The sequence below is a fragment of the Rhinatrema bivittatum genome, chromosome 3 (genome assembly GCF_901001135.1).
Source record: "Rhinatrema bivittatum chromosome 3, aRhiBiv1.1, whole genome shotgun sequence".
NCBI lineage: Eukaryota > Metazoa > Chordata > Amphibia > Gymnophiona > Rhinatrematidae > Rhinatrema > Rhinatrema bivittatum.
In genome coordinates, this window is record NC_042617.1 from 368,184,550 (window position 1) to 368,202,209 (window position 17,660).

A 17,660-nucleotide genomic window follows, 5' to 3' on the forward strand; every position below is an offset into this window, starting at 1 on the left:
AAACCCAGGGTCTTCTCTCTCTCTCTGATCCCTTTTCGCTCATTATTCCTGAGTCATTTCTCTATCTCAATTTTCCAAGTACCTGCCCACCCTCTCTTTATCCTGAGTCCTCTTTCCTTCTCCATCACCCTGGCTCTTATCCATGGTCCTTTCTCCTTTCTTCCTCAGTCCCTCTCTCTCCCTTCTGCTGCCCCCTCCTTCATACCTGATTCTCTCTCTCTCTCTCCCTTCCCCCTTCCCCTAGTATGGCCCAGCTTGACTTCTAAACCTCTTCCTAGCACCCCCTCTCCCATCACCAGCAGGAACAGCAGTGCATAATACTGTTATTAGCATTCTTTGTCTCCCCCCAAGCATTCACACACTCCTTTAATGTGGACAAGTGCAAGGTGTTGCATATAGGGAAAAATAACCCTTGCTGTAGTTACACAGTGTTAGGTTCCATATTAGGAGCTACCACCCAGGAAAAAGATCTAGGCATCATAGTGGATAATTTAAAATCATTGGTTCAGTGTGCTGTAGCAGTCAAAATAGCAAACAGAATGTTAGGAATTACTAGGAAGGGAATGGTGAATAAAACGGAAAATGTCATAATGCCTCTATATACTCCATGATGCGACCGCACCTTAAATACTGTGTACAATTCTGGTCGCCACATCTCAAAAAAGATATAGTTGCATGGAGAAGGTTCAGAGAAGGGCAACCAAAATGATAAAGGGGATGGAACAGCTCCCCTATGAGAAAAGGCTGAAGAGGTTAGGGCTGTTCAGCTTGGAGAAGAGATGGCTGAGGGGGGATATGATACAGGTCTTTAAGATCATGAGAGGTCTTGAACGAATAGATGTGAATTTAGTTATTTACACTTTCGGATAATAGGAGGACTAGGGGGCATTCCATGAAGTTAGCAAGTAGCACATTTAAGACTAATCGGAGAAAATTCTTTTTCACTCAATCCACAATTAAGCTTTGGAATTTGTTGCCAGAGGATGTGGTTAGTGCAGTTAGTGTAGCTGAGTTCACAAAAGGTTTGGATAAGTTCTTGGAGGAGAAGTCCATTAATGGCTATTAATCAAGTTGACTTAGGGAATAGCCACTGCTATTAATTGCATCAGTAGCATGGGATCTTCTTGGTGTTTGGGTAATTGCCAGGTTCTTGGGGCCTGGTTTGGCCTCTGTTGGAAACAGGATGCTGGGCTTGATGGACCCTTGGTCTGACCCAGCATGGCAATCTCTTATGTTCTTAACATTTACCATCTTTTGCACTGCCTCCCAAGCATTCATCCCCTTCTCCCCTCATGCAATTTCAGCATTCACCTCCCCCCCATTTCCTTTCCCATAAATCATGTACACCTGGCTGCACCTCTATCTGACTCCTTTCTCTGCTGGCATCTGAGTCTTGTGTCCCAAGTCCTTGCAGCACAGACATCTATGGCCTGGGGCAGTGACTCTCCAAGTAAACTGACTACAGCAGAGAAGAGCCCTGTACTCAAGGTAGCAGGCGGTGGGGGGGTGGGGTGAGGAGTGGACAGGAGGGAAAAGGGCTGGAACAGGGAGCGGAGACTCTTTCCTGCCATTCACTGCTGTTATGTGAGCTCCCTGCTCCTGCCCCTCCCCTCTGGTCTTCCATAGGGACAGGAAGGAGGGGCTGAAGCAGCAAACAAGAGATGTATGGCACTGTCCAACAGAATCCAGCATGAGCCCGAGGCTTCCAGCACTGCGGCTCAGGAACAACTTTCCCAAGGCACACCAGTGTACCCCAGGACAGTGGTTGAGAAGCAGTGCCCTAACAGATGGTTTATGCCGCCACTGTCTGACCTTTTCACAAGAATCCCTCCCTTGACTCCAACCTTCTGGACAACTCTAGGCCCATCTCAAATACCCTTCCACTTGCCAAAATCATTGAAAAAGTGGTCTTTCACTATCTCCAGACACTCCTAGAGGTAAGGCACTCTCTGGATAACTTTCAGTTAGACTTCAGGAAGGGCAACAGCACTGCAGCAGTCCTCCTGGCATTATTCAGCACCTTCATCAGAGCCTCTCATCTTGGAAAGCCCTCCATCCTAATCCTTCTAGACTTCTCTGCGACCTTTGATACTATTTAACACAAAATTCTAAACATAAATTGGCTGACAATAGCCCTAAACTGGTTCCAAGCATTTGTAACAGGAAACATACAAGTCATCGAGAGAGATGTCGCCTTATCTACCAAACCCTTGCCATGCGGTGTCCCACAAGGATCAATCCTCAAGCAATACAAATCCTGTTCAAGATCCACCCCATATCCCTGATTAATGAGATCAGAAAATCTGATCTACAATGCTTCATCTATGCCGATGATGTACAGGTCTTTCTATCACTGGGATCCAACAGATGCTGCAGTTCACAAAACAAACATCTACCTCTTAGTAATCTGAAACTGTGTCACTTCTTACAAACTCAAACTAAACCCCATCAAAACAGAGGTACCAGTCCTTGATAACATCTTTGCCCTATTTACTGACCTCAAACCGAAGCTCAGTAATTTTCCATTATATAGTAGCTCCTTGCAGCTCAGTTAATAGAAATTTAAATTGTCATCTTTCTTGTAAAATTTAGCTTTCAGATTCTGCCTATTAATCTTTACTGGCTTATTTTATAGTACTTTTATTTTTTTATTTCAAATATCTCTTAATCTTTTGCAAGAGCCTAAATTCTACCATACCTTAACTATAGGACGTTAAGAAATTAATTCATATTTATTAACAAAATGTCTTTCATTCAGTGCAACGGTTGTGGTGCTTATTTCCCAAGACCTATCATTTGGAGAATCAAAGATTGTCCATTTTGCCTCCAGCTGTCTGCAATGAAAAAGGAGCGGACTCATCTGAGAGTGAAATTGTCAAGGTTTCTATTAACCTTCCCTTTCTTTCACCATCCAGTAACTCTCCCAACACCCACAGAGGATGCAGAAATCCAGGAAAAATGGTTTACAGTGGGCTCTGGTAGAACAAGACGTGACAAGACGACACCCAATTTCCCAAACTTTGGAGCATTCTGCGTATCAACTCCCTTTCCCACAGAAAAGGCAGACAACCAGGATTCAGAAACCCAGAAATAAATGAATTACAGTAGCTGCTGGCAGAATAAGGCCTGTGATGAAGACACTCCGCTCTCCACACTGTTACCCTTGCATAATACCCTTTTCTGCACTGGATAATGAAGAAACTCAAGCAATGGAAAATGAGGTGATATCTGAAAGGGATGTAGTCACCCAGTGTACCCGGAAACCCTTAAACATTATGAAAGGTCATAAAATGAAGCAGCTTCTGCTGGGAGACTTCAACATCAGAGAAACCAAATTGGGAAATCATTTTGATGGGGAGGCAACAGTTAAATGCCTTCCAGGATCCTCAGCCAATAGAAAGACCAACCAGATAGTCAATGCAATTATAGAAGAAAGTAGATCCATCTGGGAACCAATGACCTTGCTAGAAACTGTATACTTACAGTACAGAAAGATTTCCAAAATCTAGGGGAGAAGGTTAAACATATGGCAGAGATCATTGCCTTTTCTGAAGTATTACCCGATTATGGAAAAGAGAATGGAAGGCTCTGCCATATACTGAAGACAACTTCAATTTCTGGCTCCAAACATGGTGTAAATAAAGTTGGAAGCTGGGGCTGTATATCGAACAGTAAAACATTAAATGGTAAGGATGGTCTACATTTATTTTGGCAGGGAAGAGGATGCTAAGTGAGAAATTCAGATCATACATTATCAAGCATTTAAACTAGAGAGCAGGGGTGGCAGGAGGTGGCCAATGAAATTGTCATATCACTGCCAAGCAATACAGGAATTGGGAGGAGTAAACAATAAAATCAATCTACATAGCACAAAAGATGACTAGAAAGAGCAGCAAACTAAAGGAAAAAAGTTGGAAAGCTATGATCACAAGTGCTCGCAGTCTGGGCAATAAAATCCCAGACCTGCTGGACTTAATGGTGGACGTGGACTTGGACATTGTTGCTGTTATGGAGACATGGTTCAATGAGTCTCATGATTGGGATACGGTCATCCTGGGCTATAACTTATTAAGGAAGAACGGAGAGGACAGAAAAGGGGGGAGGTGTAGCTCTTTATGTCAAAAACAATAGCCATGCAACTGAAATGCAAAGTATGTGGGGTAGGGAAGAAGCATTATGGGCTGTCAAAAAAAAAAAAGAGGATGGTGCTTCCTTTTATATCAGTGTGGTCTACAGGCCTCCAACTCAGATAGAAGAGCAGGACAGAGATCTGATCAAAGACATCCAAAAGGTGGGAAAAGAAGGAAGACATGTTGCTCGCCGGAGATTTTAACCTGCCGGATGTGGATTGGAATATCCCTTCTGCAGAATCTACTAGAAATAGAGAAACAAGGGATGCCCTTGAAGGGGCTCTTCTCAAACAAATGGTAATGGAACCCATGAGGGAGGGTGTGATAGTCAACCTAGTGCTCATTAATGGGGATAATGTCTCTAATGTCCAGATAGTTGCCCATCTGATCACCAGTGATCATTAGAAGGTATGGTTTAATATGACAAATAGGATTTAGAGAAGTCACACAAAAACCTGAGTTTTGAATTTCAGAAATATGGACTTTTTCTCAATAGGGATAAACCTCAAGGAAAAAGTAAAAGATTGGTAAAAAAAAAAAATGGGTAGGTGGAACAACAGTGAGCCAAATTAAAAGGAGCTATTACAAAGGCAACAAATCTATGTTAGAAAAGTAAACAAAAGTAAGATGAAAAAGAAACTGATCTGGTTCTCAAAGGAGATGGCTGAAAAAATAAAAGTAAAAAGAACAGCGTTCAAGAAATGTAAAGGATCCCAAAAAGAGGAACACAGGGAAGAATACCTGGTGAAACTGAAGGAGAATAAAAGAGAAATCAGGAAAGCAAAAAATCAAGTGGAGGAAAGGACTGCCAGAGAAGTAAAGCGAGGTGACAAAACCTTTTTCAGATATATCAGAGAAAGAAGGGAAGCCCAAAGAGGTTAAGTGAAATTGAAAGGTGACGAGGAGCAATATGCAGAGAGAGATGAAGAAATCGCAGAAATATTAAACAAATACTTCAGTTTGGTATTCACTAAAAAAGACCCTGGAGAAGGACTGATGCTGGCTGACAAGACCATAGATGGAGAGGGGGTAGACAAAATGCCATTTATGGAACAGAATGCATAAGAAGACTTAGGTAAGCAAAATGGACAAGGCCATGGGGCAGGATGAGATACATCCCAGGTTACTGAGGGAGCTCAGAGATGTGCTGGTGGATCCTCTGAAAGACCTGTTCAATAGATCCCTAAAAACGGGAGTGGTGCCGCGAGACTGGAGAAGAGCAGTTGTGGTCCTGCTTCACAAGAGTGGGAGCAGAGAGGAGGCTAGAAACTACAGGTTGGTCAGCCTCACCTCTGAGGTGGAAAAACTAATGGAGATGCTGCTGAAGGAAAGGATAGTGAACTATTTACAATTGGGTGGGTTGCTGGACTTGAGGCATCATGGATTCACCAGAGCACCATGGATTCACCAGGGTAATGTTCTGTTAGACAAATCTAATAGATTTTTTTTGATTGGATGACTAGAGAATTGGATTGAGGAAGAGCACTCGATATGATCTATTTGGATTTCAGCAAAGCTTTTGATATGGTCCTCTTTAGGAGGCTTGTGAATAAAATGAGTAGCTTGGGAGTGAACGCCAAGGTGTTGGCATGGATTACAAACTGGTTGACTAATAGGAGACATCATGTCATGGTAAATGGAACCTATTCTGAAGAGAGAACTGTGTTAAGTGGCGTGCCATAGGGATTGGTGTTTGTACCGGTTCTGTTCAATATCTTTGTGACCGACATTGCGGAAGGGATAGAATGTAAAATGTATCTATTTGCAGATAATACCAAGATCTGCAACAAAGTGGACATACCTGAAGGAGTAGAGAGAATGAAAGTGATTTAAGAATGCTTGATGAATGGTCAAAGACTTGGTAGCTAGCATTCGATGCCAAAAAGTGCAAAGTCATGCATCTGGGGTGCAGAACTCCAAAAGAGCTATATGTGATGGGCGGAGAAAGATTGATGTGCACGGACTAAGAAATGGACCTTGAGGTGATGGTGCCTGGCAATCTGAAGTCAGAGAAGCAATGTGACAAGGCGATAGCTAAAGCCAGAAGAATGATGAGCTACATAGAGATAGTAATAATCGGTAAGAAAAAGGAGGTGCTGGTGAGGCCTCACCTGGAGAACTGTGTTCAGTTCTGGAGACTGTATCTCAAAAGGGATAGACAGGATAGAGATGGTCCAGAGAACAGTGACCAAAATGATGCAGGGTCTTCATTGGAAGACTTATGTGGAGATCCTTGAAGAATCTGAATATGTATACCCTGGAAGAGAGGAGGTGCAGGGGAGATATGATACAGAGCTTCAGATACCTGAAATGTTTTAATAATGCACGAACTTCAAACCTTTTCCAATAGAAAGGAAACAGTAGAACTAGGGGATCATGAAATGAAACTCCAGGGGTGACTATTCAGAACCAATGTCAGGAAATATTTCTTCACAGAGAGAGTGGTAAATGCCTGGAATGCCCTTCCAGAGGGTGTGGTAAAGATGAGAACAGTTAATGAATTCAAAAGGCATGGGACAAACACTGCAGATCCCTAAAGGCTTGAAGAAAGAGATGGAATAACATTTCCGCATGGGATAACCTGCACCCTTAACAGAAAGCATGAGGATAACCTGCTCAGAATGGAAGTTACTACCCTTAACAGAACATAGGGATAACCTGCACAGAGCAGCAATTACTAACATAACCTAATTGTTGAGCAGACTAGATGGACAATTTGCTCTTTATCTGCCGTCTTTATTATGCTACAATGAAACCCTCCTCACAACTAAACCTGAAGTCCAGAGCCTGAGTGTCTTCCTGGACTCCACACTTCACCTGGACTCTCAAATAGCCACATTTTTCAGGAGTGCCTTCTACGATCTCAGGCAATTCAAGCAGATTAAACCATTGCTAGAAACACACCTGATTACCTTGACTTATTCTTTCATCCTTCCCCAGTTGAATTACTGCAACACATTGTGTGCTGGCCTTCTGCAAAAACTCCTCTACCACTTACAACTAGTGAAGAATTGCTGCCACCAGGATGCTATCCGGGTGCAACTACAAAGACCACATTATTCCAATCCTCTGAGGCTTCCACTGGTTTCCAATCCCCTACTGGGCCTAACTGAAAGTCCTCTGCATTGCTTTAAAATCACAACAAGGTATAGGTTTCTGGCTTCAGATAATACTGGTTGTTACACTACAAACCTACCCACAGGCTAAGATCTGAAACAGAGGCTCTCCCATAAACTCCAGATTAGCCCAAACTCACAACCGCACCTTCTCCCTGTACCTTTAGAGGATGTAGAATTATCTCCCAACAGAGGCCAGATATGCCACCAATTTAGTAACAATGCATCACTTGGATAAAACCTGTCTTTTTCACCAAGCATTCCGATCCAACCCCCACAGTCAGAAGCACTGACTAACTTGCACACCATGCCTCAAAATAGTCCACCTGATCTTGTACATAAGTGTTAATTTTTCTTCTTTAATTTGCACCACACTGAATCATTTCACTTCTGCTCTCAAGTCATGCTGCCCACCTCATTCCTGATCTTCAATACTACTTATTCTATCTTTGCTATCATCTGGTTTTAAACACCTCGATAACCCTGTACCTTTCCCCGAGTACCATAGTAGATGACAAGTAAACCATTGTAATAAATAAAAAGGAGAGAAAGAAAGTAGAGGCAGTTAAAAAGAAAAAGATTACTTTGAGGAGGGAGAGAAAAAGGCACAGAATGAAAAAAGAGAAGAGAAAGAAGAGTGAAAAATGAAAAAGTACAAAAGAGAACTGAGAAAAAACAAAATGGAAATAAGACCTGAAAAGGCTTAATCGGTGGAGACAATCAAGACCGACATCTGTAACAAATTTTGGGCGTGCTTGGAACAGATACCAATGGCAGTAGCTGAGAGGTTCAGTGTAAGTCCAAGACTTGGCAGATGGAGGGGGAGGGGGGGCGTGGAAGGAAGAAAGCTGGTATTGGGTTACATAATGGAATTTATATGCTCATCTAGCAAAGCAGAAAACTCTCAGCTGATCAGACTTAGTCTTTATCTGCCAGTATTTACTATGCTGCTATACAAAATAAAAAAAAAAAAAGATTCAAACAAAACAGATGAGAGAAAAATGACTTTAAAGGAAACGCGAGGTCAATATTCAAAAGGGTTATCAAAAGGTCACTGTGCTAAAGTTTCCTGGTAACATTAGCCAGGTATATTCAGCACCAGACTTATTCGGCTGAGTGCCCCTGAATATCTGGGTAAAATTGCTTGGGTACCTTTTCCGCTCACCGGCCTGCTGAATATCTTCCAATTTGTGTAGAAAGTTAGATTTGCCATTCAAAGTTCACCTATGCAAATCATATATGCAAATATGTTGCAGAATCCTCAGAGTCTCAAAATGTGCCACAGAATTTTCTAACCTTTGCTGCACAATCTACCCATAAGCTGGCACAGGAAAGGGGGGGGGGGAGGGGCTTTACACCTACTCCGAATTACTTCCTAACAATGGAGACTTGCAAATGTCTACAATCCCCACCACATTTAACAGAGGGCTTTTCTTCACGCCCGACAAAGATGAGTGCAAACTGTTCTGTCCAAATACAGCACATATCCATTATGTAGTAAAGCTTTTGTGGTGAACAATTATTTTGGCAGAATTCCTCCCACATTGCCTGCTCTCTGAAGACAAGTAACTTCACAGTCACACAAGTAGATCTCATGAAGCTTCCAGAACATTTTGGAAAGTCCTGTCATCTCTTTTATGATTCTGTATAGTGATGCATATGCTCCGTAGTGCTATCGAAATTTTTAGTAATGGTAGTAGCCTAAAGGCCTTTACTGTTCATGCACAGACTTCCCAAGCTGATGTGGCCCCACAGTGCTCTTCAGTTTGAGGTTGTGTGACCTTGTTCCAAACACTTATAACTTCACGATGCTCGGTGATGAACAAGAGACAGAAACTGAAGCCACTGGCCTGCTTTCTCTGATATTGCGAGTAAAATTAACAAGGTAAAATCAAATAAGAACATTTTCTATAGAAGACAATCAAAGAGAAGAAATGTAGGCCAACCGAGCTGCTCAGCGTAGCTGCATCAGAGAGAAATGGCATAGCTAACTTAGAAGATGGCAAAGAAAAAAAACAAACAAGACCTTTAAGTGCTAAAATCTAACTCAGATAAATTAGGGAGGTAGTGGGGGTGGGAAGGGATATAAAGCCCTAGGATAAAAGGCAAAATGAAGTGGGCCACTCAACAGAAATTGTATCCAATGACATTGGTAAATAAAAAGGAACTAGGGGAAGCTGCAGGGCATGAGCAGTAAAAACCTTTAGGAATTTCCAGAAAGCTCTGGAAGGATCAACTTTTTGGTGCCAAATGTGATCATGTAAACCACTTGTATAACTGGTGAGCCGCTGTCTTCAGAGAACACCTGTCACAGGTAAGCAACTTCATTTCCCTATAAGATAGTTCCACTGTGCTATGATACACACCAAGTCTCTCCAACCTAACTACAGACCATCTACACTCTTCTTTCACTTCTGTTTGAATAATGCAAACACTTTATATGCTCAAGGTACTAGACTTGTAAAGATTTGCCAAAGTGTGTTGGAAACTCCTTTGAAAGCAATATCTACTATAATTAGTGGCACATTTTTATTAACCAAAGTCTTACCAAAATGTAAAAGATATGAATAATCCTTTATGACTATTTCTACTCTCAGGATACCATCTTCGTGGTCAACAGTTACCAGCTCTGACTCCATATCCTTAAATAAAAAAATAAGAAAAACATTTGCTTTAATTATTGTAAGCAATTTGCAAGCTCAGATGAATATGTAACATTTAAAAATCAAAGATCAAGGCTCAATAAATAGCAAAATAAAATATAACATACGTGTCTTGGAAATTAAAATGTATTTTATAATCTGTCCAGGTTCAGTGAGTTAAGTGGTCTGCTGTTAGCATTAGTAATAACTGATGTAAAGAAAACTATAGTGTTTATACAAAAATTATGCTTCCATCATGTTATCTGCAGAAGCTGAAAACTACAATGTTGGCTAGAGAAGGAAATAGGAGCAGCTTATTGGTTATAGCATTGGATTATGATTAAATCTTGGGGCAGGAGCTCCTGGCCTCTCCCTCTCAGTGACCCAGGGTGAGGCACTTTATTTGTGGCCCTGGAATTCCACTGAGACATTTTGAATCTAGCAATTTTTTAAAATTTTAGGATAAAGAAAAAAAACAAACAAGAGGTCATCTGAGTCCAAACTTTTGATTGGCTAACAACCACCTGGTTAAAACCTTTATTGTGTATCTCTAATCAATTTAGTTCAACAGTGAAAACAAATCTCTCAACTCCTTATAGTTAGAGTGACCACATAACTTCATGTCCAGGGGGACAAACTGAGCCAGTCCTATTTTTTAACCCAGCACTTACAAGGAGAACTCAACGAAATCAGAATAACATCTCCATACATGCAATGCAATGGTTCTGTTTGTCCCCCTGGAAAAACTGACCTACATAGCATGAATTTCATTTTTTTACTGCCTATGTTAAAATAAAAGAAGGATTTTAGCTGTACTCTGGCAAAAGAGAGCCCATTGTTTGCATTATATGGGACCTTCCTTATGGTCTATTACATCAGAAGACCAATGCCATTTTTCTTCCAAAACTTAGCCTTCAGTAGAAGCTATGCAGACTGAGTTCTCAAACACAGTTACTCGTGACAGAAACATCTTATTTGCCTTCAAGTATTTCTATATGAAAAAAATTGCCTGCTTTTACCTAGCAAAATATTTACCTTTTGTTTGCTGTATATGGCAATCGTGACAACCAAGTCAGTCTGGAACCAATCATATCTGTAAAATAATAGAACAGACAAAAGGGTTAAGAAGCAGAAGCATATTACATGTTGTTGAAGTAATAACACCATCAGTACAAATGAATTTGCAGAGTGTGCAATAAGAAAGGAACATTATTCTCCTTAGCATTTTACCTTTCAACACCGTGTTGATCAAAAAAGGAAAATTAACTCACTGAATTTTTGCATTTTCATTTCTGGATTATTTGTGGGCCACTGCAAAGGCGACAGGCATCACTAGAGGAGTTGCTTTTTTATTCTACTCAGATCCCCCAAATATTTTCAAAATGTACAAAATGCATTCCCTTTAGCAGGTATATTTACAATCCATTGGCATTTGGGGGGGACGGGGGAACAGAGATAGTCCCTGACATTACAAGATGATTCACTTTAGAGAGAGAAAAAGACTCTAGAATCACTGTGTCAAACTCTGCTTTTGCCATCATGCAAGCTACATATACACTTTCTGGCAGAAATCCACAGTCCTACACAAAATGTGTTAAGGGATGTGTCAATGTAAGTCAAATACAGACAATCCTTAAGTATGCAAATGCAATACATTACAGTGCTGAACATTTAATACCAGGTGAAAATATACAGCAAGAGAATATCAAACAAACATTACAAATACTTCTTTGCTCTTCCTGGCACTGATGTCAGGAGAGTTATGCAGTTTGAAAGCAGAGCATGACAACGAACAATCTGCTTTATAATTAGCTGTCACGTAAGAAACCTAATTAAACAGAAGAGATTATTTTATTGCTTTAACAGCCCTCCTGAGATGCCAAGGTTTGTGATGGTAACAGTGTGACAGATAAAGGTGGGCAACAATGCTAACTCCGATTTGGCTCGATGTGTGCAAGCAAAACCTTTATTCACTGCCTAATAGAACTCCCAAGTCCTTAGAAAACATACGAGAACTATGTGCTCTCACAGCACCTCTAATGGGCCTTCAAGAAGGTTAAAGGGTAGTTGTATTGGGGAGTCAACAGCTTGTATAGCCCTATATTTGCAAAAAAAACCCAAAACATTTTTATTTATTTAATTTAAGCAACAATGCTTTGCACATTGTGCACAAAAAAAAACCTCTTAAGCACATGGGAGGCTGAAGAAGGGATGGTGAAGTTGCTTACCTGTAACATCATCAGATAGAGCTCAGCATGGAAAACTTCTGTCAAAGTTTCTAGAAAATTGGATTGGCACACTGAGCATGCCCAGCAATCCACTATCCACGCAGGGTCTCTCTTCAGTCTCGTAAGAAGATTACAAAAAAATAAAATACACTACAGGAACCTAACTCCACAGAGTGGCGGGTGGGTTTCTTGAGGATTAACATTCTGCTGTCCTGGGAGAACACCTGTTACAGGTAAGCAACTTCGCTTTCTCTCTCCTAGGACAAGCAGGATGGTAGACCTCACATATGGGTGAATCCCTAGCTACAGGCTGGCCCCAAAAAACTATGGGACCAACAGACACTAAACAGATGTCAACAGGCACAACAACAGAGGTGCTATTGGTAACAGTGGGGACAGCCTGAACTCAAACCAGGGTCCCTAGGCAGGAAGAGTTGGGTTCACAACTGAAAGAGGTTCCTGAGGACAGTCTGGCCAAATCTGCTATCCCGGCGGCTTGCTTGTCCAGACAATAATGAGCTGTGAAGGTGTGGAGAGAACTCCATGTCGCAGTCTTGTAGATCTCCCCTATTGGAACTGCACGCAGGTGAGCCACAGAAGTTGCCATGGCTATAACAAAGTGAGCTGTGACGTTGCTCCCCAGTTGCAGTCCCATCTGGACATAGCAGAAGGAAATGCAACCCACTAGCCAGGTGGAAAGAGTCTGTTTAGCAGCAGCCACTCCCAGCCTATTAGAGTCATAAGAGACAAAACAGCCAGGTGGACAGACTGTGGCCTGCTGTCCAGCCCAAGTAGAAGGCTAAGACCCTCTTGGAATAGAGTATGTGCAGCGCCCTTTCCCCTTGGTTGGAATGAGGCCTAGGGAAGAAAGTAGGCAGGATGATGGATTGGTTAAGATGGAAATCTGTCACCACTCTCAGTAGGAACTTAGGGTGCGTGCATAGAACCACCCAGTTATGGAAGAATCTTGTTTAGGGCGAATAAGTCACCAAGGCATAGAGTTCACTAAACCTCCGAGCCGACGTGATCACTACCAAGATGATGACTTTCCAGGTCAAATACTTGAGGGTAGAGGAGCACAGCGGTTCAAACAGTAGCTTCATCAGCTGGGCCAACACCACGTTAAGGTTCTAAGAAACTAAGGGGGCCTCAGGGGAGGCCACAGCTGAAGCAACCCATGAATGAGTCGCTCTACCCCGGGCTGCACCAAGTTGGATGAGCTATCCTCCTCCTGGCGGTAAGTGCCTATGGCACTCAAATGTACCCAAATGGAGTTGGTTTTAAGCCCAGCCTCCGAGAGGTGCAGTAGGTAATCCAGGAGTTGCCGAACAGGGCAGGAGAAGGGGGTCGAGGCCCTTCTGCACACACCAGACAGTAAACCTACTCCATTTTGAAGCATAAGACTTCCTGGTGGAAGGCTTTCTTGAAGCCACCAGGACATGGGCACCTCCTCTGAGAGGTAAAGAGTTTGCAAGATCAACCGCTCAACATCCAGGCCGTGAGGGACAGGGCCCAGAGTTTTGGGTGGCGCAGCCTGTCATCATCCTGTGTGAACAGGTCCAGGGCAGTTCCCAGACAGACTGGGTCCTGCTGGGAGAGATACCACAGGAGTGGGAACCAAAACATGTCTCAGCCAATGGGGGCTATGAGGATCATAGTTCCCCTGTCCTGGCGAAGCTTCCAAAGGGTCTTCGATATCAACGGAAGTCCGTGGCTGGCTGGCCATCCGAACCGGTCAGGGAGCAGTACTGGGGATCTTTCCTGTTGCATGGGGAGGCAAATAGATCCACGTCTGAGATCCCCAGGAGATGGAAGATCTGGCTTCAGGAACCACCTGTGGGGTCTGAAAGTTCAGCTCAGCCTGTCCGCCAGGGCATTCTCTGCACCAACCAAGTACACGACCTGGAACAGCAATCCCTGAGTCAGTGCCCAGGCCCAGATCTGCACCACCTCCTGACAGAGGAGGAAGGAACTGGTGCCCCCGCCCCCGCTTGTTGATATATCACATGCATACCTGTCGGTCTGGATGAGAACCACCTTGTTAGCTAGCCCATCCTGGAAGGCTGACAGAGTATTCCGGATCGCCCACAGCTCCAAGAAATTTATCTGACATAGAGATTCTTGGGAGGTCCAGAGAAGGCCTTCTATATGGGCCTCCCCAACCCAGGTGGGATGCATCCGTGGTAAGCACAATCTGGGTGGGAAGAGCCTGAAAGGATACACCCTGCTCCAGATTGGAAGGAGTCCTCCACCAAGACAGGGAAACCCTGAGAGAGGGGGAGACCTGGATGCGGACCTGAAGGCCTTGGGTGGCCTGGTGTCACTGGGATTGCAGGGACCACTGGGCCCGGCGCATATGTAGGAGGGCAAAGGGGGCAACATGGACAGTCACAGCCAAGTGCCCCAGAAGCTGCAGCATCCGCCGCACCAACACTATCCAATGCTGCTAGATTTCCTCTGCCAGGGACATCAACATGCCTGCCCTGCACGGGACAAAAAAAGCCTTTGCCTGCGTCGCATCTAACATGGCCCCTATGAAATCCAGTCGAAACGACGTATGGAGATGGGACTTCGGGTAATTAATCAGGGACTCTAGAACCCAAATGGTCCCGCATAGTGACTGCAAAGCTCCCACCTGGGTGCTGCTCTTGACCAGTGAATCGTCCGGGTATGGAAAGACCTGGATGCCCCGCTGGCATAAATAGACCCTGACCATGGCCTGACATTGTGAAGACTCATGATGTGGAGGTCAGGCCAAATGGGAACACATGGTACTGAAAATGCTGATGGCCCACCACAAAATGGAACCTTCTGTGACTTGGGAAGATCTTGATGTGGGTGTAGGCGTCTTTCAGATCAAGGGAGCAAAGCAAGTCCCCTCTCTATAAGAGAGGGATCACGGTTCTCAAGGATACCATCTTGAACTTTTCTTTTTTTTTAGAAATCTGTTGAAGGCTCGCAAATAAAGGATGGGACGGAGGCCTCCTGATCTCTTTGGGATCAAGAAAGGCGTAGAACCCCCCATCCCTGCTGCTCCTGGGGAACAGGTCCACTACCCTGCTCTTTAGAAGGTGGAAAGCTCCCCTAGGAGCAGTTCCAGATGCAAGATGGTACTCCACAGTGGAAACGGGGGTGAATCCGGTGGAATACCCAGGAAATTCAGTCCCTACATATGACGGATGATGGACAGGTCCCAGTGATTCGAAGTCACAAATGGCCACCAGTCCACAAGGAACCGGAGATGGCCCCCTGCTGGTGGGTCATCCGGCACTGGTAGAGACCACTGGCTTATGCTCCCTTGCAACCCATCAAAACACCATAGCAGCGCTAGCCTGGGGCGCTGACTAAGGATTGAGGCCCCGCTGCTGTCGGGACCTGCCCCTGGAGCTTGACTGCTGTGGGCGGGAGCGAAGGGTAGGAAAGTAGTACTTCCTCGGCTTGTAGAAAGGCCTCCTCAGCCCTCGTTGGGAAGACCTCTTAGAAGAGGATGGAGAGACAGAAACACCGGCCGACAACTGCTAGAGGGTCTCATAGTGATCCTTCAGCTGCACGACTGCATCCTTTACCTTGTCACCGAAAAGATTATCCACGATGCAAGGCAAATCTGCCAGCCACTCGAACTTCAGAACAAAGGTCCAAGGCATAGAGCCAAGCGAGATGCCTCGCCAAAGTACCAGCAGCAGCAACCCAGCCCGTCTCAAAGATGTCATAGGTAGCACGCAGTTCGTGCATCCCACACTCGAGGCCTTGCTGGACAACAGACATAAGGGCCTCCTGGTGCTGCTGACCCACGCCATCCGCAACATCTTGGACTTGCTTCCAGAGGTTACGGGTATATTGGGTCATGTACAAAAGGTAGGAAGCGATACAGCCACCAGCATGGAGCCCTGAACCACTCTCCTACCCATACAATCCCACACCCTGTGCTCCTTGCCAGGGGGAGCAGAGGCATGAGTCTTCGACCTCTTCGCTTTCTTCAGTGCAGACTCCACCACCACTGATTGGTGGGAGAGCCAGCACTTCTCAAAGCCCAAGGCCTGCTGCACCAGGTGCACCCCATCGGCCTTGCAGTTCACCAAGGTAACAGAGAGGAGTGCTCCCAAAGCAGAAGAAGCTCTTGAAAGTTCTCATGAATGGAGTCAGGCACTATCTCTTACGGGGCATCCATGAACTGGAGGATCTCCAGCATCTTATGGCAGGCATCTTCCTCAGTCATAAGCTGGAAGGGTATGGCCTCAGCCATAGCCCGGACAAAGCCTGCAAAGGATAAGTCCTCCGGCAGAAATTGACGCCGCTCCTCTGAGGGAGATCAATCCAAAGGAAGACCATCGGAATCCACCAACGAGGCATCAGAGGTATCAGCTACCCAGGGATCATAAGTGCCCTCTGGCTCACCAAGACCACCCGGGGGGGAAGGTAGAGGGAGTGCTAGGTGCATTCTGGGGCTGAGGCATCCAAGGACCCGCGGGTAATGGGGGACCCGAGGGTCCAGACACTAGCCCAGGCAGTGTGGGCCAGGGTACGGGGAGCCGAAGGCACTGATGGTCTCTCATCCCCAAAAGAGCCTCCTATGGGGACCAGCTCGGAAGCCCCACACTTTGAGCCCGATGGATCACCAAGAAATCACGGGGCGCCGGCAACAGCTGCATCAGGAGGACACCAAGGAGAACATTGAGTAGGTCCAACAATGGTTCCAACCCGGGATTATCGGCATCGGTGGTGGCGCGGGCACGGGCTCAAGCACTGGCTCCGAGGGCAGCACCGGCACCGGTGGCAGGAGCACCAGCTCTCCGAACAAAGTGCGTTCCATTGCCAGGCGCACACGACGCTCTAACTATGCCTCAAAAGCCTCTGATGAAAGGACAGGCTGAAAGGAGAGATGTGAGGCCAGTCCCTCCTCGGGACACCGAGGCGGGTCTGCGCCCGAAACCGGAATCGGTGTGGACGGCCTTAGGCCTCAGGACTCTAGGAAGGATGCCACCTCCTCTCATTGAGGCTGTTTTGGGGGCAAGGCGGCAAGCACCAGCACCATGTGAGGACGGAGACTGGTGCTTCCGGGACTTCCCTGATGCCAAGGATGAGGACGACGATCCAGAAGTCCACGACTTGGAGGAGATCGACATGGGCCAATCCCTGGTGCTCTTCTCGCCCGAAGGTCCAGGGGAGGAGTGACCACCGAGGGATTGAGTACGAATGGTTCCCCATGATCCTTGGGAGTGGGAGTGGACAGTGTCGATGCCAGAGTTGAAGGATTGGACTTACCCTATCCGAATACCTTCTCCATCTGGTCCAGCCTGGCATGACGACTTTTTGGGGTCATCTGAGCATACAGGTCACAGCCTCTAACATCATGCGATGCCCCCAAGCACAGGATGCACACTTCATGCGGATCTGTTAAGGACATAGTCCAGGGGCACTGGGCATATCAATGGAAGCCCGACGCCACCATGAGGCACCAAAAACCCACAAAGACTAGAAGGCCAACGGAAACCGAAGGAGAAGAAAAAAGTCACCGACCGATGAAAAACCAATCCAGGAACTGGA

At 45.2% G+C, this 17,660-nt stretch overlaps 1 protein-coding gene across 3 annotated transcripts in view; it reads right to left on the reverse strand.

Annotated features, from left to right (window-relative positions):
* Positions 1–17,660, reverse strand: part of LOC115087855 (cytochrome b5 reductase 4) — a 248,272-nt gene that overhangs the window by 142,269 nt on the left and 88,343 nt on the right. For all 3 annotated transcript variants that reach the window (XR_003855634.1, XM_029595499.1, XM_029595498.1), the window contains exons 7-8: positions 10,924–10,981; positions 9,795–9,888 (exon numbers count right to left, since the gene is read on the reverse strand). Coding sequence is in view for 2 of the 3 variants with exons in the window: in XM_029595499.1 (XP_029451359.1) it covers positions 9,795–9,888; positions 10,924–10,981 (152 nt within the window). In the remaining variant the exon portion in view is untranslated. The remainder of the gene's footprint in view (positions 1–9,794; positions 9,889–10,923; positions 10,982–17,660) is intronic.